The following is a 24,620-nucleotide window of genomic DNA, read 5'->3' as shown; positions in this document are numbered from 1 at the left end:
ACTTTCCCTTGCTAGTTCCTCGCTGCTCAAATCTTTATAAATAATTTATTTATTTTTTGAATTTGATTTAAGTTATACAAGTTTCATGTATTTTATATATACAGCTTTAAGAACATGGTGATACTTCCCCCAACCCTCCCTCCTGCTCATGTTCCAACCCTTCTTCCTCCTCCCTCTCACATTCCCAATCTTAAATTTTACAAATATCTAGTTTCAGTTTACTCAATGATTATATAGTTAACCCTACACTAAGTAAAACAGTTCATCAAATAATATGAAGCAGAAAAAAAAAGCACTGTTCCTCAACGGAAGAGACAAGGGCTATAAACAATCATTGGATCTCAAAATGTCCATTTCACTCCAATACATTACCTTTCAGGTATTCTATTAGTTACCTCAGATTAGGGAAAACATATGATATTTGTCTTTTTGTGACTGGCTTATTTCACTGGTTACAGTGGTTTCCAGTTGCAACCATCTTGTTGCAAAAGACAGGATTTCATTTTTTTAATAGCTGAGTAGTACTCCATAGTTTATATATATATATATATCATAATTTCTTTATCCAGTCAACAGTTGTTGGACATCTGGGTTGATCCCATGTCTTAGCTATTGTGACTTGTGCTGTAATGAACATGAGGGTACAGGTAACTCTTTCAGATGCTGATTTCTTTTGGTGTGGGTAAATTCCCAGGAGTGGGATGGCTGGGTCATGTATATGATAGGTCTACAGTCGGATTTCTGATGTATCGCCATATTGTCTTCCTCAGTGACTGCGCCAGTTTACATTCCCACCAATAGTGGAACAGGGTGCCTTTTTTGACACATCCTTGCCAGCATTAATTATTCACTGATTTCTATATGAAAGTCATTCTAACTGGAATGAGGTGAAACCTCATTGTGGTTTTGACTTGCATCTCTGTGATGGCTTGTGATCCTGAGCATTTTTTTTCCAGTGTCTGCTGGCATTTGAATTTATACTCTTGAAAAATGCCTGTTCAAATCCTTTGCCCTTTTCTTAATTGGATTGTTTGTTTTGTTGTTATTGAATTTCTTGAACTCTTTATAGATTCTGGATGTTAACCCTTTATCAGTTGCATGGGAAGTAGGGGCGGCAGCCATCTGCCTGTGTCAGAAACAAAAGCAAAAACAAAAACAAAAAAACCAACCAAACAAAATGGCTTCTCCTGGCTGGCTGCAAGTCTCTGCTGTAGAAGGGTTGGAGGGAGGGGTGAGGGAAGGGAGAGAGCTACACCACCTCCTCCCTCCCTTCCTCTCTCTCTCTTCCTCCCTCCCTCCTTCCCTCCCTCTCTCTCTCTCTCTCTTTCCTCCCTTTCCCTCCCCCTCCCCCTCCCCTCCTCTGCCCTCCCTTCCCCCTCCATTTTCCCTCCCTTCATTCTTTCCTTCCCTTCCTTACTCTTTCTTCTTTCCCCATCCCGATTCTGCTGTCCCAAGGTGGGGTTGCAGGAACTTAAAAAGCAGTTCACCAAGTTCTGCCCCCTGCTGCTGTCCACAGCTCTGGGAGCCTGAGGAATCCCATCTCACCTGGTCTGCCAGGGCCAGTGTGCTCCTCTCCAGGTCCAATCTCTGCTGTTTTTCTTGTTTTTTTTTTGTTTTTTTTGTTTTTTTTCTTTTGATTCTTATTTGCTCTTTTGGCAGGACCTGCACTGTCTCTGTTATTCTCGCTGGGTTTCCCACTGTGAATATCCCACAGCTTTATTTTAGTCATGTGGTTTCTTCCCTTTTTAAATATTAATTTTGCACCGTGTGATTTGAACCACCCTGTCACTATTCTGCTGTATTGGAACCCCCTATTTTTGCTTTTATTGTGTGTGCTTTTGGCTGTCTTATCAAAAAAAAATTGCTGCCTATGATAATGTCTTAGAGTGTTTATGCTATGTAGGGGTCTTTTTTCAAACTTCTTCATGTGGAACTCCAATTTTTCTAACAACGTCAGTTGCAGAGACTGTCCTTTCTTCAAGGAGCAGATTTAGCATCTTTGTCAAGGATGAGCTGGTCTTTGCCATGTGGATTTATTTCTGGAGTTTCTGTTCTGTTCCATTGGTCTGTGTGTCTATTTTTATGCTTAAACTAGAGTTTTTTCAGGAGATGGCACACATTTATTGTGAGACAGACACATGTTCTGTGGTCACTTGGAGGGGTATGCTTATGAAATTCTGTCTCAGGTCCTCAAATCTAGTTAACTAAAGTGGAGTTTTTTTTTTTTTTTTTTTTCCAAAGAAACCTTTCATTTAATGAGTACAAGTTTCACAAGTGCAACTTTAGGAATATAGTGATTCTTCCCACCATACTGGCCCTACCACCCCCCTCCCACCCCACTTCGTCCTCTCTCTCCTATTCCCAGTGCCATTCTCCATTAAGATTCATTTTCAATTAACTTTATACACAGAAGCCCAACTCTATACTAAGTAAAATTTCAACAATTCACACACACACATATACACACACATACACACAAACTGTTTAAAAACAAGTTTTACAGTTAATTCTCATAATACAACTCATTGAGAACAGAGGTCCTGCATGGGAATAGTGCACAGTGACTCCTGTTGTTATTTAATTAATGCTCTTATGTATGACATCAGTGATCACCTGAGGCTCTTGACGTGAGCTGCCATGGCTATGGAAGCCTTTTGAATCTACAATCTCCATCAGTATTTAGATAAGGCCATAAGCAAAGCAGAAGTTCCCTCCTCCCTTCAGAGAAAAGTACTTCCTTCTTTGATGGCCACTTCTTTCCACTGGGGTCTCACTCACAGAGATCCTTCACGTAGGACATTTTTTTGCCACAGTGTCTTGGCTTTCCATGCCTGAAATGCTCTCATGGGCTTTTTAGCCAGACCAGAATGCCGTAAGGACATTCTTAGGACAGAGTGCTGTTTAGAGCAAATGTCATTTTATGAATCTGCTGTGTGGGCTGCTTCCCATGTTGGAACATTCTTTAATTCTATCTATTATTATTACCAGACCCTTGATCTTTTTTATATGATCCCTTAATTCTATCTATATGATCATTTTAACACTTAAGATGTCATTTTTACCACCCAGCTTAATAGGATTTGGGGTCCCATGGCAAAAGCACTTTTAAGAGAAGGGGTCAGAAAAATATCTGGAAGTGGCGATGAGGAACAATATGACTGACCTATCTTATTGGCTTATTGAATGATTTGTACTTTCTTCACTATACACTTTGTTCCATTGACTTATGAAGCAAATTCTCATACAATATAACATTGGTGCAATTATTGAACTATGATGTATTTTTCTATCAGTACTCTACTACTTTTTAATCACTAATGTTTTTGGCTATTTTTATTTTTTTAAAAGAGATTTACTTATTTATTTATTTGAGAGAGAGAGAGGGAGGGAGAGAGAAATTTTCCATCTGCTGGTTCATTCCCTAAATGGCTGCAACAGCCAGGTCTGAGCCACACTGAAGCCAGGAGACTGGAATGCCATCCTGGTCTGTGATGTGGGTATCAGTGGCCCACGTACTTGGGTCATCTTCTGCTGCCTTCCAAGGCAAATTAGGAGGAAGCTGGATCAGAAGCAGAGCAGTCGGGACTCGAACCTGAACTCCAGTATGGGATTCCGGTGTCACAGGTGGCAGCTTAAACTGTGACACTATGCCACAGTGATAGTCCCCGGGTATTCTCATCAATTTGTTTTCTAAAATTACTTTGCTGAAGAAAACTCATTGTGATTCTGCTTAGAATATCATCATATTGCTAATTTAGTCATTTGGAGATTGGTAATGTTGTGATATTCAGTTTAATCCTCTAGGAACATGGCATTTACTTATAATGGGTGATAAAGGGAAATGATTTAAGCCTTCTTATACATCTCTCAAGAAAATTTTGTGTTTTTCTTCAGGGAGGTAGCATACAATTCCTATATATTTCTGGTTTTCGTTAGTGATGTCACTAAAATGTCTTCCTTCATATTTTAAAATAGTTATTGGGGTATATCATGACATATTCATTATAAAAATATTAAATTATCAAAATTTGTTGGAATTTCTCATCAAAAGACTTGGCAATCCTGTCCTATGCACAATAATGATTGTTGTATTTCATGCTTACTTCCACCTTCATTTTTTCTTGTATTAATATTTTCTTGCTATTGTACAGCACAGAATTTTCAGGACGTGTTATTTTATAAAGGCATCTAACATTTCACAGTTGGGATGAACACCATTAGAAAGCAGTGCAGTGAAGATTTAAGCCCTGTATGAGTTGAAAGCTGGTGTTCTTTTCCTTATACAGTAACTTGCTGCTATGGAACAAAGATAATAGAAATATTTAATTAAAAAATCAAGTTCTAATCCTTTTAGATACCAATAAAACTTTACCTTTTAATTCTAGATTTTTATTTTCTTTTTGTTAATTACATAGTGAATAATTAATGGCAAATAAATTTTATGTGTAGTGTTGTGGCTCTAAGGTAAACATTACTGATTTTTCTGTTTGCAGCTTCTTTTTACTGTCGTCACTGTCCCTCTGATAATCTCCTATTTCCTCCCTATTCCGATGCTCTATATTCACTACACAGTTAGCAACCTAGAACAACATTAATCTTGCATGTTTATGTAGGCTACGTCCAGCTGCATAGCTTTTGCTTGGAGACTATTGTGCAAGTGCAGTTAGATATTGGCTCCAGTGGACCAGTGGGCTCCCCCACATATCTGGCTGTTGGCACTTACCAGGAGAGTCTACACTGGCCTCTTTATGTGGCTTGGGTTTCTCATAGTATAGCAACCACGTTAAGAAGCAGCATCTTAGGGCCGGCGCCGTGGCTCACTTGGTTAAGCCTCTGCCTGCGGCACTGGCATCCCATATGGGCCCCAGGTTCTAGTCCCGGTTGCTCCTCTTCCAGTCCAGCTCTCTGCTATGGCCTGGGAGGGCAGTGGAGGATGGGCCAAGTGTTTGGGCCCCTGCATCCGCAAGGGAGACCAGGAAGAAACACCAGGCTCCTGGCTTCTGATTGGCCCAGTTCTGGCCATTGTGGCCATTTGGGGAGTGAACCAGTGGATGGAAGACCCCTCTCTCTTTCTCTCTGCCTCTATAAAAAGAAGCTTAAACAAAGGCAATTTTACTGCCAATATTTGATGATCATAACTTACGGAGGAGAATGTGCCACTGCCGTCTAGTGGCAGAGGCCGAGTACAGCCCCTCACAGCAGTCTTCTTGTCGACAGTGCTAACTGTGCCAAGGCTGAGAGAAATTCCCCTTCCTGTTGGGGGAGTGGCAGGATCAGATTGCGTAAGGGCTCATGGGGTGGACAATATTACTGTGCTTGCGGTTGGAAAATGTATCTGTTACACTGCTCTTTCTGCATTGTATGTTTTCCGGCCTCTTCATGTTTTATTTTTACACCTTGGTTCCCCGAGTGCTGATTTGAGGTTATAGGTTCCACAAGGGGCCTTGCTGATGATGTCTGCAGATACTAGGAAATGCTTAATTGGTCGAGAAGACTAAAAATTCAAATAACATGGAATGTAATAGCCACCCGTGTCTCACTTGTTTGGTGCAGAGGTCTCCTCTTCATCCCACAGCCCTAGGCTGATGTGGATACTTTAGCCTTGTGGTTTGGGATCCCAGGCGGCCATATCTAGAGGAATATATGCCTAGCATACTTAATTGGTTGGCCTTTCCAGTTCATTGCTTGGCTTGCACCAGCTATCTCTGTGCTCTCTTGTGAGCTAAGAACGTGTCCTGGGGTTGTTTTGGCCTGGTTGTTATGCTGGTAAAGAGGCCCGTGTCCCATGTCAGAGTGCCCGTGTTCAAGTCCTGACTCTGGCTCTTGTCTCCAGCCTCCCGCCAAAGCAGACACTGGGACACAGCAGGTGGTGGTTTAAGTTGTTTGGCCTCTGCCACCCGTGTGGGAGACCTGGATTGATATCCTGGCTCTTGGCTTCTGCTCCCAGGCTGTTGTAGGCATTCGGGGAATGAAGCAGTGGATGGGCTTTCTCTCTTTCTCTCTCTCTCAAATTAACAGAAATAAATAGCTTTTAAACATGTATTCTGGTTCTGTATTATTCCTTGAGAACTCTTATCTTTCTCTGAGTCTTGCTGTGCGTGTAGCAGTGTTCCTGGAGATGAGACTCTCCCTCTGGACCTCTCCTGACCTCCGACTCCATGAATCGATCTTTATCCTTTGCCGCCATATACAAACACACCTCTGCTGGATAGGGCTCCCAGCCTTTCCACCAGGCTGTCTTGCTGTGCCTTTCCCTTTGTGTCATGGAAAGTCCTTTCCTTTCGCCGCCTACTGCTGTGTTCTGTTTACCTGAACCTCCACTGGTGTCCCGCTTCTGGAACTTTTCAGAACGGCCTGTCCTATCCCATGGATCTGCCTGGTTTCCAGGCTCATGCTCTAGTTCTTTATGCCACTCTCTGACTCTCTGGATTAATATCAGAGGGGATTTTTGTCGACCTACTACCTCCCAATATTTCTTGTTAACTTACATCTTAAGTTTAAATGCCATACTTTGAAAATTCCTGCTTTCCAGACATTCATGATGATATTTGTCTTACTCAAGAACATTTTCTTCTCTCACTGGGCTCTCACCAGTTAACACATATCTATTGTCTAATACCCGGATTCTAGACTTCCTCCCCTTAGCTCTTTTGCCTGCTTTTTTCAAAATAGAAGACACCAATGGAGATGTTCTTGCCTCTTTTTTTCTTTAATATTTATTTGAAATGCAGAGTGAAGGAGATAGGGAGAGGCAGAGAAGAAATTCTTCTACCCTGTGGTTCACTCCCCAGAGAGCTGTAAGGCCAGGACTGGGCCAGGCTGAAGCCAGGAGCCAGAATCTCCATCCTAGTCCCCACGTGGGTGGCCGGGGCCCAGGCACCTGGGCCATTGTCCTCTGCCTTCCTAGGCGCATTGGTAGGAAACTGAATCGGAAGCAGAACAACCAGCTCTGATACGGGACCCAGTGTCACAGGCAACCGCTGAGTCCACTGAGCCACACATGGCCCTGGTCTGGCCTCTTGGCTGTAATCTGCTCATTGAGAGTGAGATGTGCATGGACATTAGATTCCATACTCTCTTGGTTTGTTCCTTTCTAAGCATGATTACTTCTCCCTTCTGTTGTTTAGACATCATTTGAGTCTGTTGGATCTGAATATTTTTGTCAGTCTTAACTATGAACGCTACTTTAACACCACATAAGTTGTTTATCAAACATAACCAGAAACAAACTACACAAAATGTTTTATTGTAAATTGTTCTTTCCTGAGCATTAACCAACAATACTGTATTTTAAGCACTAAATACTGTTATCTTCTACAAAATAAACACACAAAAAAACCAAAAGCAGATGCAATTTTTTCTTTTCTGATTTTTTTCTGGGTTGTTAGTGTTCTTGAATTCGCTCCACTACAAGAGAAGCAAACAGAGAGTAACTAGATGGCTGTGGGTCCAGTCAGAGCTGCATGATTTCAGTTTTCTGAAAAAGGAGGCCTCTCCCCCCTTCCGCTTTATCTGTACTTACTTCGTTTTATTTTTGAAAGAAATCATTAGTTTTGTTCTTAGTTTTAATTGGTCACTTAACTCAGCCACATGTGTTTACATGATATTTTATGTTCTAAGCATCACATGTTGGTTATGTAAATATAAATTGTTTTAGAATTTGTGCTGATCTGCTAAATCACACACTCTTCCTGACCCTGTTTAAGTATTTTAAATGTAAAAAGTTACTAAAATAGCTCCTCACACACTTGACCACTCAGTCTTTTTCAGTAGGTGTGTACCTTAGACTAGGACCTGCTGTCACACTGCTCAGGGCAGGTCTAAGTCTGAAGAGATTGGTTCACAGTTTTAGATTTAATGTCTACATGCTCTAAAATATCATAATAAGGAGGTGTATTATAGATAGTCATTTTGAAGCACATATAATCATTTGATCATTTTAATTTCTAGATTTAGAATATTTTTTGAATACTTATATATTTGAAAGTCTGAGTTAGAGAGAAGGACAGAGGATTGATCTTCCATCCACTGGTTCACTCCCCAAGTGACTGCAACAGCCAGGGCTGGGCCAGGCTGAAGATAGGAGCCAGGAGCTTCTTTCAGTTCTTCCATGTAGGAGCAGGGGCCCAAGCACTTGGGACATCATCCACTACTTTTCCCAGGTGCATTAGCAGGAAGCTGGATCAGCTGGGATTTGAACCAGTGCCTATATGGTTTGCTGGCATTGTAGATGGCAGCTTAACCCACTGACTGTGTCACATTGTCCCCCCCCCCCCCAGAGTAAACTTTTAAAACCAAAATATGACTATGCCATATTTGTTTTATTTAATGTTATTTATTTATTTGAGAGATAGAGTTACAGACAATGAGAAGGAGAGACAGAGTGAAAGGTCTTCCTTCTGCTGGTTCACTCCCCAAATGCCTGCAATGGCCAGAGCTGAGCCGATCTGAAGCCAGGAGCCAGGAGCTTCTTCCTAGTCTCCCGTGCGGGTGCTGGGGCCCAAGGACTTGGACCATCTTCTACTTCTTTCCCAGGCCACAGCAGAGAGCCACAGGCAGAGGATTAACCTACTGTGCCTTTGGTTCTTCAATCAAGAATGTTTACCCAAATACATAACTGGAAAGATCTCGGCAATCCCCAGTGGCTATCATGATGCAGTGATTCTAGTCGTGTTTCCATTGAGCGGAAGTCTGTGACTTTCTGGGATACAGGACTAGAACACCAAGGAGTGGTTTCCAGGGAAACTTTAAATAGGAGTCCCGAAGACTCACTGTATACAGATCTCAAATACTTTTCACTAAGCTACAATCAAAAAGCATGTGAGAGACCATGAAAGTTATGCTTTCTAAGTAGGGACTTTTCACACCCCTGAGGAAAGACACAGTGGGAGTATTCAGGAGGATCTGTGTACTTAGAAATGTAGTTATGGGGGCCGCCGCTGTGGCGTAGTGGGTAAAGCCACCACCTGCAGCGCCAGCATCCCATATGGGTGCCGGTTCGAGTCCCAGCTGCCCCTCTTCCAATCCCACTCTCTGCTATGGCCTGAGAAAACAGTAGAAGATGGCCCAAGCCCTTTGGCCCCTGCACCCATGTGGGAGACCCCGAAAAAGCTCCTGGCTCCCGGCTTTGGATTGGCACAGCTCTGGCCGTTGCAGCCAAATGGATGTGAACCAGCAGATGAAAGACCACCCCCTCTCTCTTTCTCTCTCTCTCTCCCTCTCTCTCCCTCTGCCTCTGCCTCTCCTTCTCTCTGTGTGTAACTCTGACTTTCAAGGTTTGTATCCGTGTTCTGCCATTTACTAATTGTATGGCCTTGAACAAATCACTAAATATCCTTTTCTTTTGAGAAATTTTAAGAAAATCAGTACTATAACTCCCCTCTGAATAGTATGACATATGTCAGAAATGTCTCTATCAGAGTGCCTGTATATAGTAGATATTCAAAAAATGGTAGCTTACCTTCCTCTGTTTTTTCAGTTTATGCAAATGAACAAGGTAGAGTTCGTCACAGAACTCTCTGGCTGCTATGTAGCTTTCCAGGCTGCAGATGAAAGTCTGACCCTGTGGCTCTCCAGAATGAGACGAGGAGACCTTCTAGATGATGATGATGACGATGATAGACATAGATGACCCACCTGCACCCCATCTGAAGTGCATGTTTTTCTATTTTGGAGTAAACTTGCCAAGGCAATAAGCTGTCTACGGCATAATGTAATCTCCAACAGATCTTTGGAGAAGGTGAAGATTGAGACCAATACAGTCAACTGACATCTGCTGCCGGGAGAGAGCAAGGGTAGCCCCAGGTGTAGGAGCCCGGAGCAGAGCTAGTGCACCCTCACTGGGGCAGAGCAGTCTTGGTGAATTAGCCCCTGAGTCCATGCTGTGCCGGCAGGGCAGCACGCGAATGGGGCTGCAGATATGGAGGGAGAAAGCCAAGAGGGGTCCTTGGATAGCGATTAGTGTGCTTTGTCCTTGTGTACCACATAGGTGACTGGGAGAAGAGGAAAACTCTCCAGTCCCTGTAGCATTGCTGCCTGCACATTTAATGCTTGAAAATTTGACTCCAGCTCATGCAAATGTTTCTGTTTTTCTTCAAAGGATGTAATTTTGTTACGTTTGACCATGTTTCCAACTTACAGGAAGGGAGGGCTTTGGACTGTTTACGTTTTCATCTGACATTCTTTTGTCCTAAGGTTTTCATTTGACTTAGTCAGGAAGCAATGCCATGTGACGAAGGGTGAGCAGGGAGTGTCAGGAAGTCTGGATGCCAGTCTAATAATTATAATTTATTCCCAGGGCAACTGGGAGCCTCTGCGTGTCTTTTTTTTTTTTTTTTTTTTTTTTTTTTGACAGGCAGAGTTAGACAGTGAGAGAGAGAGACAGAGAGAAAGGCCTTCCTTCTGTTGGTTCACCCCACAAATGGCTGCTATGGCCGACGCACTGTGCCGATCCGAAGCCAGGAACCAGGTGCTTCCTCCTGGTCTCCCATGTGTGTGCAGGGCCCAAGCACTTGGGCCATCCTCCCATTATAAGAAGTTGTTCTTTTTAGATATGTGGATTTATGAGTTTTCTATGGTTGCTGTAACAGATTATCACAGGCAGCTTAATATGATAAACCTTAATATCTTATGGGACTGCAGGTCCGAAGTACAAGGTCTAGATTGCAGGTCAAGATTTCACTGGGCTAAAGTCAAGGTGTCAGCAGAATTGTGCTCTCTTCTGTGGAGAGCCCATTTCCTTGTCATTCAGGTTTTTGGCAGAATTCAGTGGAATTCTGTAAATTCAGTTCAGAATTCAGTAAAGTCTCCATCTCTCTGCCAGCCCTCGGCTGAAGGCCTCCTCCAGCCCCTGGAGACTGCTCACTGCTCACATTCTTCTTCTTTTTGCCCCTTACTTCATTTGCAAAGCCTGCCGTGCAGGTCAAGTCCTTTCCATGCTGTGCCTATATCCTGCCTCTTCTTCTGTTGTTGCAACTCTAACCAAACCTTTACCTTTCCTTGTCTGCATCTAAGGGTGCTGTGATTACACCGGTCACTTAGGATAATCCAGGATAATTTCTGCAAATCAAGGTCCATAGCCATGATTACATCTGATTATATTATTTTCACAGGATTAGAATGGACACCTTTGCAGGGCCACTGTTCTGACCAGTGCAAGACTCATTACAGTGTAGATTGCACTATAAACCAAGAGAATAGAAAATACTCCCTTCCCTCTATCAAAAAAAGAAATAATAGAAATAAAGGATTACCAAGGATGGTGTATGATGCTGTGTCTCGGCTCTTCACCTGCTGGGAGGTTACTATGCCAATGCTTGTCCTGCATGTCCTAGTCTCTTGGGTATAGAGAGTCCCTCTGTCACCACTACGCTTGAGACATCTAGAGAGGTGCTTGTCTCAGGCTGTTTGAGCTGCTTTAACAGTGTAGAGTGGTTTCTTATGGGCAGTTGTGGTTCTGGGAGCTGGACAATTCAAGATGAAGCCACCATCAGATGCAGTGTCTGATGAGAGCCTGCTTCCTGGTTCATAGACTGCTCTGTCCACGTCATACACACACAGGGTAGAAGGCAGCTCTCTGGGGCCTCTGTAGGCACTGATTCCATTCACCTCTCAAAGTCCACAGCTCTAAATACCTTCATCTTAAAAAAAAAAGGTTTATTTATTTGAAAGGAAGAGTTATAGAGGGGGGAGGAGGGAGAGAGTGAGGGAGAAGTATCTTCCATTTGGTTCACTCCCCAGATGGCTGCCATGGCCAGGGCTGGGCCAGGCTGAAGCCAGGAGCCTGGAGCTCCATCCAGGTCTCCCAATGGGTGGCAGGGGCCCAGGCACTTTGACCATCTTCCACTGCTTTTCCAGGGACATCAGCAGAGAGCTGGATTGGAAGTGGAACGGATACTCTAAAAGGCACTTGGGATAAGAGATGGCAGCATTACAGGTGGTGGCTTAACCTGCTGTGCCACAACCCCAGACACCAGGACTCTGGGGATTCGGATTCAGCATACAGATCTCCAGTGTACACAGCATGCGGTCTATAGCCATGCTCTACCAGCTGCTCAAGCAGGGAGCTGGCGCCTGCCTTTGTGCCTGTATTCAGTCGTGATCCGTGCCTAACCCAGCTGTGCCCTCTACCTCTTCCCCAGCCATCTCTGTGTCAGGCTGGCTGCTAACCCAGCTGTGCCCTCTACCTCTTCCCCAGCCATCTCTGTGTCAGGCTGGCTGCTAACCCAGCTGTGCCCTCTACCTCATCCCCAGCCATCTCTGTGTCAGGCTGGCTGCTAACCCAGCTGTGCCCTCTACCTCATCCCCAGCCATCTCTGTGTCAGGCTGGCTGCTAACCCAGCTGTGCCCCCTGCCTCATCCCCAGCCATCTCTGTGTCAGGCTGGCTGCTAACCCAGCTGTGCCCTCTACCTCTTCCCCAGCCATCTCTGTGTCAGGCTGGCTGCTAACCCAGCTGTGCCCCCTGCCTCATCCCCAGCCATCTCTGTGTCAGGCTGGCTGCTAACCCAGCTGTGCCATCTACCTCATCCCCAGCCATCTCTGTGTCAGGCTGGCTGCTAACCCAGCTGTGCCCTCTACCTCATCCCCAGCCATCTCTGTGTCAGGCTGGCTGCTAACCCAGCTGTGCCCCCTGCCTCATCCCCAGCCATCTCTGTGTCAGGCTGGCTGCTAACCCAGCTGTGCCCTCTACCTCTTCCCCAGCCATCTCTGTGTCAGGCTGGCTGCTAACCCAGCTGTGCCCCCTGCCTCATCCCCAGCCATCTCTGTGTCAGGCTGGCTGCTAACCCAGCTGTGCCCTCTACCTCATCCCCAGCCATCTCTGTGTCAGGCTGGCTGCTAACCCAGCTGTGCCCTCTACCTCTTCCCCAGCCATCTCTGTGTCAGGCTGGCTGCTAACCCAGCTGTGCCCTCTACCTCATCCCCAGCCATCTCTGTGTCAGGCTGGCTGCTAACCCAGCTGTGCCATCTACCTCATCCCCAGCCATCTCTGTGTCAGGCTGGCTGCTAACCCAGCTGTGCCCTCTACCTCATCCCCAGCCATCTCGGTGTCAGGCTGGCTGCTAACCCAGCTGTGCCCTCTACCTCATCCCTAGCCATCTCTGTGTCAGGCTGGCTGGTGTGGTGAGTCTTCCTTCCCTGGGTCTACGGGATGACAGGATGACATCTTCACTCGCCCTGGAGGCATTCCTCTTGGCTTTGACTTACGGTTGTTAAGCCCGTCCTGGAGTTTACTTTCCACTCCCCACTGTCCCACTGGCTCTCTACCGCATGCGCAATCAATGCAGCCCTGAACGTAGCTGAGCCTATTCTAGTACCTGAGACCTCAGCCACAGTGAGCGTCTTCAGCCCTTCGAATGGGGAGAGTAACAGGGAAGTAGGAGACAGCATCCCTCGTGAATCTTTGGACTACCCAATGGTATTCAGGTGATCGGCATGATGGAATTTAAAGTTTGATTCTTTGGGTTCCATTCCAGGCTCTTATACCCCCCAGCTATGAGTAATGTTGTCACCCTTTTTAGTCTCAATTTTCTCATTTGTAAGACAGGGATAAAAGAACTCTAAAGGTTTACTTATGAACATAACCCAGTCCAGTGTAGTCACTGCTTTTGCTTGCTTTTGGTTCTTTGTATCATCACAGGACGCGAGCAGACACAGAAACAAGAAAATCAAGGCTACTGGTCTCCTGTGCCCAGAGATTTTAATTTGGAGATTTATTTCGAGGGTAAGGAGAATATGAGCCTATTTAGTTAAAAGCAGAGCCAGCAGGTGCAGAGGGAGAAGTGCCGTCTCAGTGTTTCTTGTCCTTGGTGGTTGTCTCAATCCAGGACACGTATTTGTAAACGTTGGTGTAGATGCCGACGTCCCCTCCCATGAAGTGACCGACCTCGATTCCCTGGAGTTTGTTCTTGCAGAGGACCGTAGCGACAGCCACCTCCTACCCGAGGTCGTGCGGAGGGAGGGAGGGAGGGAAGGAGGGAGAGATCAAATCCTTTCCTCACAGGAACCTGCCCCTAGTCCCTGACCTGAGTGAGCCTCGCCTAGAAGCAGTGTGTATACTGTGAGAAGAGCAGTGACTGGGGCAGGGTGCCTGGCTTCTTCCCCTAGAGTGGCTGTCACAGCCTTGTGTGATCCTGAGAGAGTCAGAGAACAGCCTCTGTGAGATGTGTAACATCTCATTGTTTAAAATGGTTGAGGCCGGTGCCGCGGCTCACCAGGCTAATCCTCCGCCTTGCAGCGCCGGCACCCCGGGTTCTAGTCCCGGTCAGGGCGCTGGATTCTGTCCCGGTTGCCCCTCTTCCAGGCCAGCTCTCTGCTGTGGCCAGGGAGTGCAGTGGAGGATGGCGCAGGTGCTTGGGCCCTGCACCCCATGGGAGACCAGGAGAAGCACCTGGCTCCTGCCATCGGATCAGCGCGGTGCGTCGGCCGCGGCGGCCATTGGAGGGTGAACCAACGGCAAAGGAAGACCTTTCTCTCTGTCTCTCTCTCTCTCACTGTACACTCTGCCTGTCAATAAATAAATAAATAAATAAATAAAATGGTTGAGCCAGTTTCTGTTTGTGGAAAGTTTGCGTTTTTATTAACCCATGCCTGTCGTCACTGTTTAATTTGCAGCTGTGAGAATGAGCACCTAACAGAGTGTGATTAACTAGAGGCATTACATGATCCTTGTTAATGAATAAAGATACTTGGAGAGGAGAGTCAGTTCCTGAACAAGCAATGGTGGCTTTGTGGCTGCAGACTTATAAATTCACGAAAAATATTTGGAAATTAAAAATAATATTTTATGTTGAGGTTAAGTGGGCACATGCAAGTAAATGAAGGTGAATATAGAGAAATGATTACCCCAAAAATTCTGCTGAATACTTTGATAAATTTAACACACAAGGAGTTCCTGTGGTTTCTCCCTTGTTCAGTTTTTTGGCACTCTTTGTCGGACATCACCGGGGCCTCTAGGTTCTGCCGTAGGTCAGGATGTCTGCCTGAAGGAAGACGGGGATAAAAGAAAGAATCACACGTGTTATGTAACCCATCTACCCACCGCTCGCCTTCAACTGGAGTCCTTTCTTGTTTGCTTTTAAAGGATGAGAAAAGGGGGCTGGCACTGTGGCTCAGCAGGTTAAGCCACCACTTGTGACACTGGCGTCCTATATGGGCACGCTGGTTAGAATCCTGGCTGCTCTGCTTCCAGTTCAGCTCCCTTCCCATGTACCTGGGAAGGTAAAAGATGATGGCCCAAGTGCCTGGGACCTGGCCACTCCTGTGGGAGACCCAGATGGAGTTGCTGGCTCCTGGCTTTGGCCTATTGTGGCCATTTGGTGGGTGAACCAGTAGACAGAAGATCTCTTTCTCTCTCTGTCTCTGTCTCTCTCTCTCTCTACCCCATTGCTTTGCCTTTAAAATAAATATATAAGTAAATAAATATTTGTAAAAAAGGAGAAAAAGAGAAGAAATTAACTTGAGTATGGTTATGAAAATTAGTCCTCAGTTTTTTTTTAAAGATTTATTTATTTGAAAGTCAGAGTTACACAGAGAGAGAAGGAGAGACAGAAAGAGAAAGGAGAGACACAGAGAGAACTGGTATCTGATGGTTCACTCCCCAGATGGCCACAATGACTTGGGCTGGGCAAGGCTGAAGCCAGGAGCCAGGAGCTTCCTCCAGGTCTCCCACGTGGGTGCAGGGACCCAAGGACTTGGGCCATCCTCTGCTGTTTTCCCAGGACATTAGCAAGGAGCTGGAATGGAAGTGGAACAGCCGGTACTTCAACCGGTGCCCACAGGGGATGCCAGTGTTGCAGGCTGTGGCTCAACAGAGAGGACACCAGTGTGAAGTTTTTGAGCGAGTCTGTGTGTCTCTTTAAAAAGTGGAGTTTTCTGTCTGGTTCATGTCTGGTCAGGGAGGAATAAGAAGCTGAAAGGAACAAGTCCTTTGCATGTGACATGTATGGATATGGGATATGCGTGTGACTTGTGCCTGTGACACTCAGGATTGGTATGGCCTCTGTGCACTGTCAGGTGGCCTGGTGGCTCCTGAAGAAGCTTAGACAAATGGGGAGAAGAACCCCTGGACTTGTAGGCAGGTCTGTTTGTGCCAGGCCACTCCTGTAGCTCATGCCGTGGGTCTTCACTCCCTCTCCTCCCCTCTTCTGCTCACCACCCTGAGGACACGGGTCTCCTACTCACAGTGACTGACAGCCTGGGTTTACTCGGGAGAGGGACACTCACCACTGTTTTCCTGGCTCCAGTCCAAACCTGACAGCAGACAGACGGTTCCTGGCCGGATATTGCTGGTAGCAAGGGCCAGGGGCTGGACTTTGTGGTTAAGGGCGGCAGGCTTGGCCAGTTTAATGAGCATGAGGTCATCCTGTGGGGAGGTGTCATTGTAGTTCCAGTAGCGAATGATCTGGATAGGGTTGATCGTCTGCTCTGTGCCGTCTCTGACTCTGCTCTTGAAGTTTCCCAGCATTACTTTCAGATTCCTGGAGGATGGAGGGTTAGAAATAATGACATCACCATCACCATCATCTTCTTCTTCTTCATTGCTAAGATACTGAATGTTACAGTATGCCACGTACAAGTGACCAGTGCTTGATCTGGATTATCTAATTTAACTTGCAGTAAGTCCATGCAGTGGATCCTATTTTTATCCCCATTTTATAGACGAGAAAATGGGGGCACATAGGAGTAACTTACCTATGGTCATTCAGTGAGTGGTGGAGCCCGTAACCACCACATTTTTCTGTAGTGTACTCAATGGAGTGTAGAGAAAAATAATGCGTGCCTAAGAAATTTTCCATCCTCTGCAGCCTATCAAACTGGACAGTTTCCTTTTTGATGAGGACTGGGGATAGAATGACTTCAGTGTTGGATAGTTCCTGCTTGTCTCACTAAACCCATTGACAATGCCCCTCCACATTGCTGTGGACTTCAGGAAGCTGACTTTCTGTGGATTAAATCAACGGTCTCTTTTGTCCTCTGACTGCCTATTGGGTTTTGTTCAACAGAAAGCACCAGAGATAACTGAAGGGAGAAAGGTGAGGTTGGAGTATTTACCCTCTCAGCCCTGTGCTTGCAGTATTGCCACAAATTGCCTGTGTCACTTGACAAAAGTTACTGTTCCTATTATATTGTGTCTCCATGTAGGAGTCAGTTTCTCTGTTTCTCTCCATGGAAACCACTCTTTCTAGAGGTAGTCATTGAATTTTTGTGACACTGATCCTGGGAGTACAGAACTAGTCTTTGCATTTTCCCCATGACATCACCATATCTTTACAATTAGCTCTTTCAAAAACCCTCTTCAATTCACCCAGGTTGAGTCCATTATCAGTCATCTCTGGACTCTGATGAAATGTGGTCAAATTGCCAGGAAAAGAGAAAACACTTGAAAAAGTTGTAGGAGACTGAGAAGGTATAATGTGTAGCACAGAGTTCCTCAGTAGTGGCACTATTGGCATTTTGGGCTGGACAGTGTTTCTAGTAAGGGACTGTGCTGTGCAATGTGGGATGTCTGGGAGTACCCTTGCTCCAGCCTATGCCCACTCGAAGCCCGGGGCTCTGTTCTCCAGTTGTGATAACTGGAAACGTCTCTGATATTGCCCAATCTACCCTGGAAGGAGGTTGGTCCCTTGAGAATCACTGCTGTAGAAGGAACAGGAGCTGTTTCGGGGGTGGGGGATGCCCAGTACTCACGGTAAGTAGCAGTGAGCTGGGGCTAGAACCCAATCAGTTTTGATGAGGACACCCACACAAGGATTAAAGTGAGATTTGAGGTATACCAAGTAGGGAGCAGGGTCTTCTTTCTGGACAGACGAGTGAGCGAAGAAAGATGCCCCTGGGAAAATAATTGAAAAGGAGTCACCAATTTCCAAGTTGGAAAGTATGCGCAGTTTTCAAGAAGTCACCAGTTGGCCAGGAAATGTGACTATTTGACACTTTTTTCTCAGTAAGAATATAAATTAACATGATATTGTATATAACACCTATAATAATAATATTTTCTTAGTGATTAATAATCTAATAAAATAATGAGAAACACTTGAATTTACTGCTTGTAAACTGATTCAAATTTTTTGAAAAGTCATCAGGAATTGTACATTGCTTATCAACTGTGACCTCATAATTCCAACCCAAGAATATATTTTAAAGAAACTATCAAATCTAGATAAAGATTTTGAATAAGTGTGTTAGTTGAGCACTATTTATAAGAGTTGAATTAGAAACATGAATGTCTGATATGGTAAAGTTGGGCATTGAAAAACAGATGCACATGATAAGTAGAACATCATATATATTAAAATTGTACTTATAAGAAATATCAAACAGCAAAGGAGATAATAATGCTTCCTAAATTTAAAAAATAAAATGTATAGTGCAATATATTTTTCTTAGAACAACAAGCAAAAATATATCATTGAAATACAAATTAATATATTGTATGTGGTGATACATTCAAAGTATTTGCAGCATGTATTGATGGGGTGGGATTCTGAATGAAGGGTTTTTTTCCCCCTACTTAGAAAATTTTCAAATTTCTAATATGAAGATACGTCTCATAAATGAATTATTAAAAGGAAAAACTCTAGAGAATAAAGGGGAAGGAGGCCAAATCTAGTGTCAGAAATAAAGCATTGCTGTGTCTTGTCTGATTTGGGTACTTTTGTTAATACTCCCCCAAACAGAGCCTTAAATTCCCCAGAGTGTTCTCTGTGTGATACCATAATCAGAAATCCCGAGGGGAAGAGGTGGCGGTATTAATAGGGCAAGAGACCGAGCTCGATAGCCGGCATGACTCTGAGTACTTTATGTTGATTCACTGAATCTCTACAACTGTATAATATAGGTATTAAGTGCCCCATTTTGGCTGAAAACTGAAGCATGGGTGAAGTAAGTAGCTTTCCCGATCTCACACAGGTAGTATGTGGTAGAGCCTAGGCCGACAGGGGGTGATGAGCGATATCCTATCCAGAAGTTCTGCCATCAGAAGACTGTAGGGATGGAAGGAAAGGTGATCTCTTCTCTCCACCTTCTCTGGCCCCTACATTCTGAGTATCTGAAGTTTCAGTACCAGTTTCTAGCCTAGAAACCACACTAGGACTTGCCCAGAGGGTGATGAGGTACCCATTTTTAATACACTCACTGCCGAGCGCTCTCCAGGGCAAGTGTGTGCCATAACCCACCCTAGTACTTTGAACTAGAAGAAGGGACTCCACCTGTCCTGGAAGACTTTGGGTGGGATCTGAGAGGGAGAGCCCCTAATTTCGCTCATGACAGTGTTCTGTGACTCTTCTGCACCCTTCACACGTTCTACCTCCGTCTCACCCAATCCTGCATTAGCTTTTGACTTACAGGACCAAGTGGAAGGTGCCAGATACTCACCAGCAAGGATACACAGATAGAACGTAAATTTCATGGTGGTCTAGTTTCCCTGTGATATGTAGAAGAAGAGCAGCAGCAGAGTGTGGAGCCCTCAGCTCAAGTCGTCTCAAGAACGCCTCCTAGAATTGGTGGAGATGGACAGGAATGAGACACTTGGGATTGGAAAGTGGCTTTGGGCATACTCAGGGCAGGGAGATTCGTGGAGCCATCTCCGGATGGACAAATGGAGGCACCTCTGCTCCAGGGATGGTGGGGGACTCAGTTTCTACTGGGGCCTTTCATGAGAGGAAACGGCAGCTTAATTCCTTATATTCCTGGGTCTGTGCCCCTCTATCTGCCATTCTTAAAAGCCCAGGTGACTGAAGCGAGTTCAGTTCTCTGTGGGAAAAGGAGCTGTAGACCAAGAACTTATCTTGCCCACAAAGTTTCTGAGGCCAGAATTCTTCACCTTAGCTCTTGGGGACAGTGTCCTGCAGGTGTGCTCTGAACCCGACTGGTTACTTATTCTGTCCTCAGCCCCTCCCATCTTTATGACACTAGCATTACCTTTGCCTTTGATCACTGTTCCATCATCCGGTCGTCATCACCCTTGGTCCTGTCCGGAGCCAGCGGCCCTGAGGTAGAGTAGTGAGGAACTGAGACGTCTCTCCTAGAGCAGTTGTCACAGCAGTTTGCCTTCTGGATGGTTTGCGTATCTAGGATCTAATGTGTGTCTGTGAGAGTTCAGAGGGCAGCTCTTCTAAATTCTGTTTACGTGCTGCAAAGCTTTTCCACTGGTAACACACTACCTCAGCCGTGCTTGGGTGCTTGGAAGCACACTTTAACAAGAAACAGTGTGGTAGCCCTAACCACTGACATTCATTAAGCACTGTGGAATCCCAGGCACCAAGCTGACTTATCAGGGGTGATTTTATATAAGGTTAGAGATCCAAAATGACTTAATACTTCATATAAACCCTTTATACTTTGTTAAACTCATACTCTCATCCCAAGGCCACAACTGGGGCCGATATCATCTCTTTTTTATCTTTCGTGATATATGGGTAATGGAACTAAGGCAGAATTTAAGTGATTTCCCCAGTGACACATGGTAGAAGACAGGAAGTTGAACCCAGGTTTTGCCACTAGGTGCCTGCACTTGTCAGCCATATCGTCCAGGCCACAGCCCATCAGCCAGCATGGATGTTGTAGATTTGTACAAATCCCCTGCCGCGTGGATTGAATGGCACAGCACAGACTCCTGAACCTCACAGCAGGCCCAGAGGTGTGCTGGGGGTCAGGCTGGATTGTGAAATGTAGTTAAGTTTGGAAGACAGGGTGCAGTTGTGGGGACTTTTCTGTGTATCAGAGTGGGGCAGAGGAACAGTTGGAAAGACTTTTCTCTGACGTTGTTTTCCCGAGTTTTCATAGATTGTGGGTCAGAGAGGAATCTGTGACTTGGTTTTGAAGTGTGAGGTCTGAGAACAGAAAAGCAGGACCACTAGATCTCTAGAGGAGGTTAGCACTGGGGACTGCTGTCTGTCTATGAATTTCCAATGGATAAGTGCAGATCAGACCTCTGGTCGCATATGCACAGTTGCCTGCTGGAAAACAGGATATGTATAGCTCCTCCAGCCCCTGAAATGTGGCAGATTAAAATAAAACTCTTTATTCCTCTAGGCTTTTAAATTCATTCTTGGGCCTGTATTCTATATTTTTCAGGGACAACTCTCTCCTTCACTTGTTTGACTTCTGTTTTTCTTACCACTAAATCCTGAAGTCTATCACATTTCCAAGAACCTTTTGGATCTCTCCATGTCTTTTCCTTCTCATTGCGAGCAGCCTGATCCTGCCCATAGTTTTGTCTCCCTTGTACTAATAGGCGTGTAACCAGACCAAGCACATCTTTCTTTGTCCTTTCACATTCTGAGGACTACCAAGTCTGTGACTACTTAGCGTGTTTATTCACACAGATTAAATAATGCCTGCTTGTAAGTGCCTGAGACTGGCCTGAGAAAGTCAGTTAAATTTGCAGAGTAATCCAGCCCCGCCCCAGCAGTGTGAACAGAGGGTTCAGTTTGTTGTAACAGAATGTAAAGAGGATCAAATAACTAAGTACACAGTAAGCACGGGCTCATCCTGAACAATGACAACCTGGAATCCCGTAAGAAAGTACTTTGCCTCTTTCAGACCCCAGCTGTCGCTCCCCGTCTTCGTGGAGGAACGACACAGGACCCTGCGCTGTTCTTTCGTCTGCTCGGCCCTCCCCGGGTTTGCTGCTGGTTCTTCCCAGGTTGGCTACCGACCCTTCCACCTCCGTGGAAGGGCGGTTCTCCCTGCCGCATTCCCCACTTCCGCGGGGGAGCGGCACACCGCCGGCCGGCTCTCTCGGGGGCTGCTCAGGTGTTCCCCTTAGATGTTCCCGGTGCATGCCGTCTCTCTCCTCCTTTATAGTCCTCCTCCGCCAATCCTAACTCGGCTGCCCACACGCCGAGTACGCTGCTCTCCTCCAATCAGTAGCAAGTCCTACAGTTTATTAGCTGAACTGGAGGCAGCTGTGTAGAAGCTGTTTACTTCTCTCCCAGCGCCATATTGTGGGAGAGCAGATGCATAGAATAAGTCTTAATTCCAGTAACTTAGTCCAGTCCGGATTGCTCCCCACACCCAGCCAAATGGCATTTGCAGTGGTCTGGTTTTCCAGAACACCCTGCTAATCCCTCCTCATGCTGAGGTCAAACCATCAAGCCAGCTTCCCTGGGAACTACACCGATGTCTGAGACACCCTGCCATCAGACCTACTACCGGCTCCAGCACCTGACTCGCAGCCCAGCTTCCTCTGTGGTTTCTAAAAGCCCACGCCGTCCTCGCCCAGGAGGTGGTAGATCTTGAGCTTGCTGCCCCTCCTCTATTAATAGGTTATCTCCCTCCTCACTCTCAATCTTGTCCTTGTTGTTTGGATTTGACCATGAGGACAGGGACCGAGCTTTCGGTAACCTTTGTACCTCTCAGTCGTTCCTCAAGACGACATTCTGTATTTTGCTCAGGATAGTAATTTTTCTATAATGTAGAAAGATATTATTTATTTCCTGCTTAAGACTTTTCCACCGTTCTGTATTGCCTCGGGAGAAAGTCCAGTCCTCAAGCATCGGGGGGTCACTCCCTCCCCCTCCACCCCTCTGGAGCCACCCTGTGGTCCTGTCTGCTCTGTGCCCACCTCTCATCTACTCATCTACCCACCATACACAGTTGTATCTGGGCCTAGAAAGCTTTCCAAGAGCAGACTTTCTTGTTTCAATATTAATGACTTTAGCCTCTGAATGCTTCCTTTAGCTGGAATGTACCACTCCCCTCCCCCCATTTTTTTTAAGGATACTAATATTGATACAAGCATTTTACTTAAAGCTTCTCTTACAAGAACACTAGACTCCTATGGCTGGATCAGGGGTGTGTGTGTGTGTGTGTGTGTGTGCGTGTGGTGTGGTATCCAGTGTTGCCTCATATTGGCAAATGTTTTGATCTTAACGTCTTTACCTATTAGTGCTGTAGATTCCATGTACATATGCTTCTGTCTGCCCCCGGTCACATTCCACAGAGCAGCTCTGATTTCTAGAGACACTGCATCTAACATTGTATCATTTCACCATCCTCATTGATTTTTTTCCTTGGCATAACATATATACTTGATGTATTTTGCCACCAAAATTCAGTTATTTAATTTGAAAATGGCAACTACAGAGAAAGGAAGGGGGAAAGCCATGTTAGCAAGGGGAATGCAGTGACTGGTTGGAGAGATACAGCGAGAGCTACTGATACTGACATTGGCTGTGAACTCAGTTCAAAACCATGTTGTTACGACATATAACCTGTGCAAGTAAAGCTATCCTGAAGAGGAGTGGGGGTGTGACTGACATACATAAAGGGGTGGGGAGTGGGTGTCACACAGAGGGGTGGAGACCCACCTGGGCTGTGCGAGGGAAGGAGGAAGTCAGTGGGACATCTGGAGGAGGAGGATGCCAGACACACCGTGCAGGGAAGGAGCCAGAGAAAGGAAGCGAGAGGCCGGAGGGGTGGCACTTGACTCACTAACACCACAGGCGTGACTCCACAGAAGCTTCTCCTGGCTCCTGCTTTTTCCTAAACAAGGTGGAGAAAGCGCAGATTCCTAAGCCAGGTTGTCAGAACTGCTGACTGAGAGGGCGAGCAGCTGTGTGCTGTGCTGGACCCTCCATTCTACACCAAGTCAGCGTGGGAAGGACAGACCTCTAGTGGCAGATTTCTGCAGATTTTCATTTCCAGTCCTCCCACCTGCACCCTCTCACGTGTTCAGAATCCGCAAGCAGGATATAGATCTTGTCCACGTGCTGTGCCTGTTCATTCCCTCGACAGCTTTATCCTCCAGACAGGATTCAGGTGTCAAGATGAAGTTCTTCATCTTATCTACCTTGTTCCTGGTGACTGGTGAGTGACTGAGGTATCTCTTTGTCAGGCTGGTTTGTACTCTACTGGGGAGGAGGCTGTGGTACTCTGTTGGAGAGGGAGAGTTGGCGGTTTAGGCCCCCAACACTTTGGGAAATGGAAAGTATACTAATCCCTCTTTTCTGTCCAGGCTCTATCATAACCAGAACCAAAACCATTTTGTTAAGGGCTTAAAAGCAGGTCTGATGGGGCTGGCATTATGGCACAGAGGGTTATGGCTGCAACTCTGGCATCCCATATCAGAGCAGTGGTTCAAGTCCTGGCTGCTCCACTTCTGATCCAGCTCCCTGCTAATGTGCCTGGGAAGGCACTGGAAGATGGCCCAAGTGCTTGGGCCCCTGCACCCATGTGGGAGACCCAGATGAATTTCAGACTCCTGGCTTTGGCATGGTCCCATGTGGGCCATTGTGACTGGGGAGCAAACCAGTGAAAGGAAGATTCTCTCTCTCTCTCTCTCTCTCTCTCTTTCTCTTTTCCTCTCTCTCCCTCTCTCCTAGTCTCTCCCTCTCCCCCTCTCCCTCTTATATTTCAAGTGAATAAATCAATCTTTAACAACAACAACAAAAAGACCTCCTCTGAATGACTGATAAGGTTCTTGGGCTGAAAAATGCAGGCATACTAGAGGGAAGGATGGTAGTTGGAGTCTGGAAGGAGGTGTAAGAATTTATAGCATACGTAACTAGTACCCAAACAGTACTTTACACTTTGTGTTTCTGTGTGGGTGCAAACTGTTGAAATCTGTACTTATTGAAAATGAATCTTGATGTGAATAGGATGGGAGAGGGAGTGGGAG

The 24,620-nt window shown here is 45.7% G+C and overlaps 2 protein-coding genes across 2 annotated transcripts in view; one reads left to right on the top strand and one right to left on the bottom strand.

Moving 5' to 3' along the window:
* Nucleotides 1-13,787: 13,787 nt before the first annotated feature.
* On the bottom strand, nt 13,788-19,406 carry PRSS37 (serine protease 37). Its single transcript, XM_002721837.6, has 5 exons — nt 19,373-19,406; nt 17,687-17,828; nt 16,223-16,476; nt 14,843-14,979; nt 13,788-13,934 (listed from the first exon to the last, which is right to left on the bottom strand). Exons 1-5 carry the CDS (start codon nt 19,404-19,406, stop codon nt 13,788-13,790), a joined length of 714 nt encoding a protein of 237 aa, XP_002721883.1.
* Nucleotides 19,407-23,769: 4,363 nt separating this feature from the next.
* Nucleotides 23,770-24,620, top strand: part of LOC103345235 (serine protease 58) — a 36,459-nt gene continuing 35,608 nt past the window's right edge. The window contains exon 1 of the mRNA XM_008248863.5: nt 23,770-23,809. Within this exon, the coding sequence (XP_008247085.2) occupies nt 23,770-23,809 (40 nt within the window). The remainder of the gene's footprint in view (nt 23,810-24,620) is intronic.

Source organism: Oryctolagus cuniculus, chromosome 3, assembly GCF_051225735.1.
Source record: "Oryctolagus cuniculus isolate XC-2025 breed Fujian yellow rabbit chromosome 3, ASM5122573v1, whole genome shotgun sequence".
Lineage (NCBI taxonomy): Eukaryota > Metazoa > Chordata > Mammalia > Lagomorpha > Leporidae > Oryctolagus > Oryctolagus cuniculus.
Note: the sequence above shows the minus strand (reverse complement) of the source record. Positions and strands in the feature narration are given on the sequence as shown.

Coding starts and splice junctions, on each gene's coding strand:
- PRSS37 (XM_002721837.6), bottom strand. CDS start 19,406: ATGAAATTTACGTTCTATCTGTGTATCCTTGCTG. Junction 14,980..16,222: donor CTGGAGCCAGGAAAACAGTG/GTGAGTGTCCCT, acceptor GTCTTCCTTCAG/GCAGACATCCTGACCTACGG. Junction 13,935..14,842: donor TATTCAGCAGAATTTTTGGG/GTAATCATTTCT, acceptor GACCTCGGGTAG/GAGGTGGCTGTCGCTACGGT.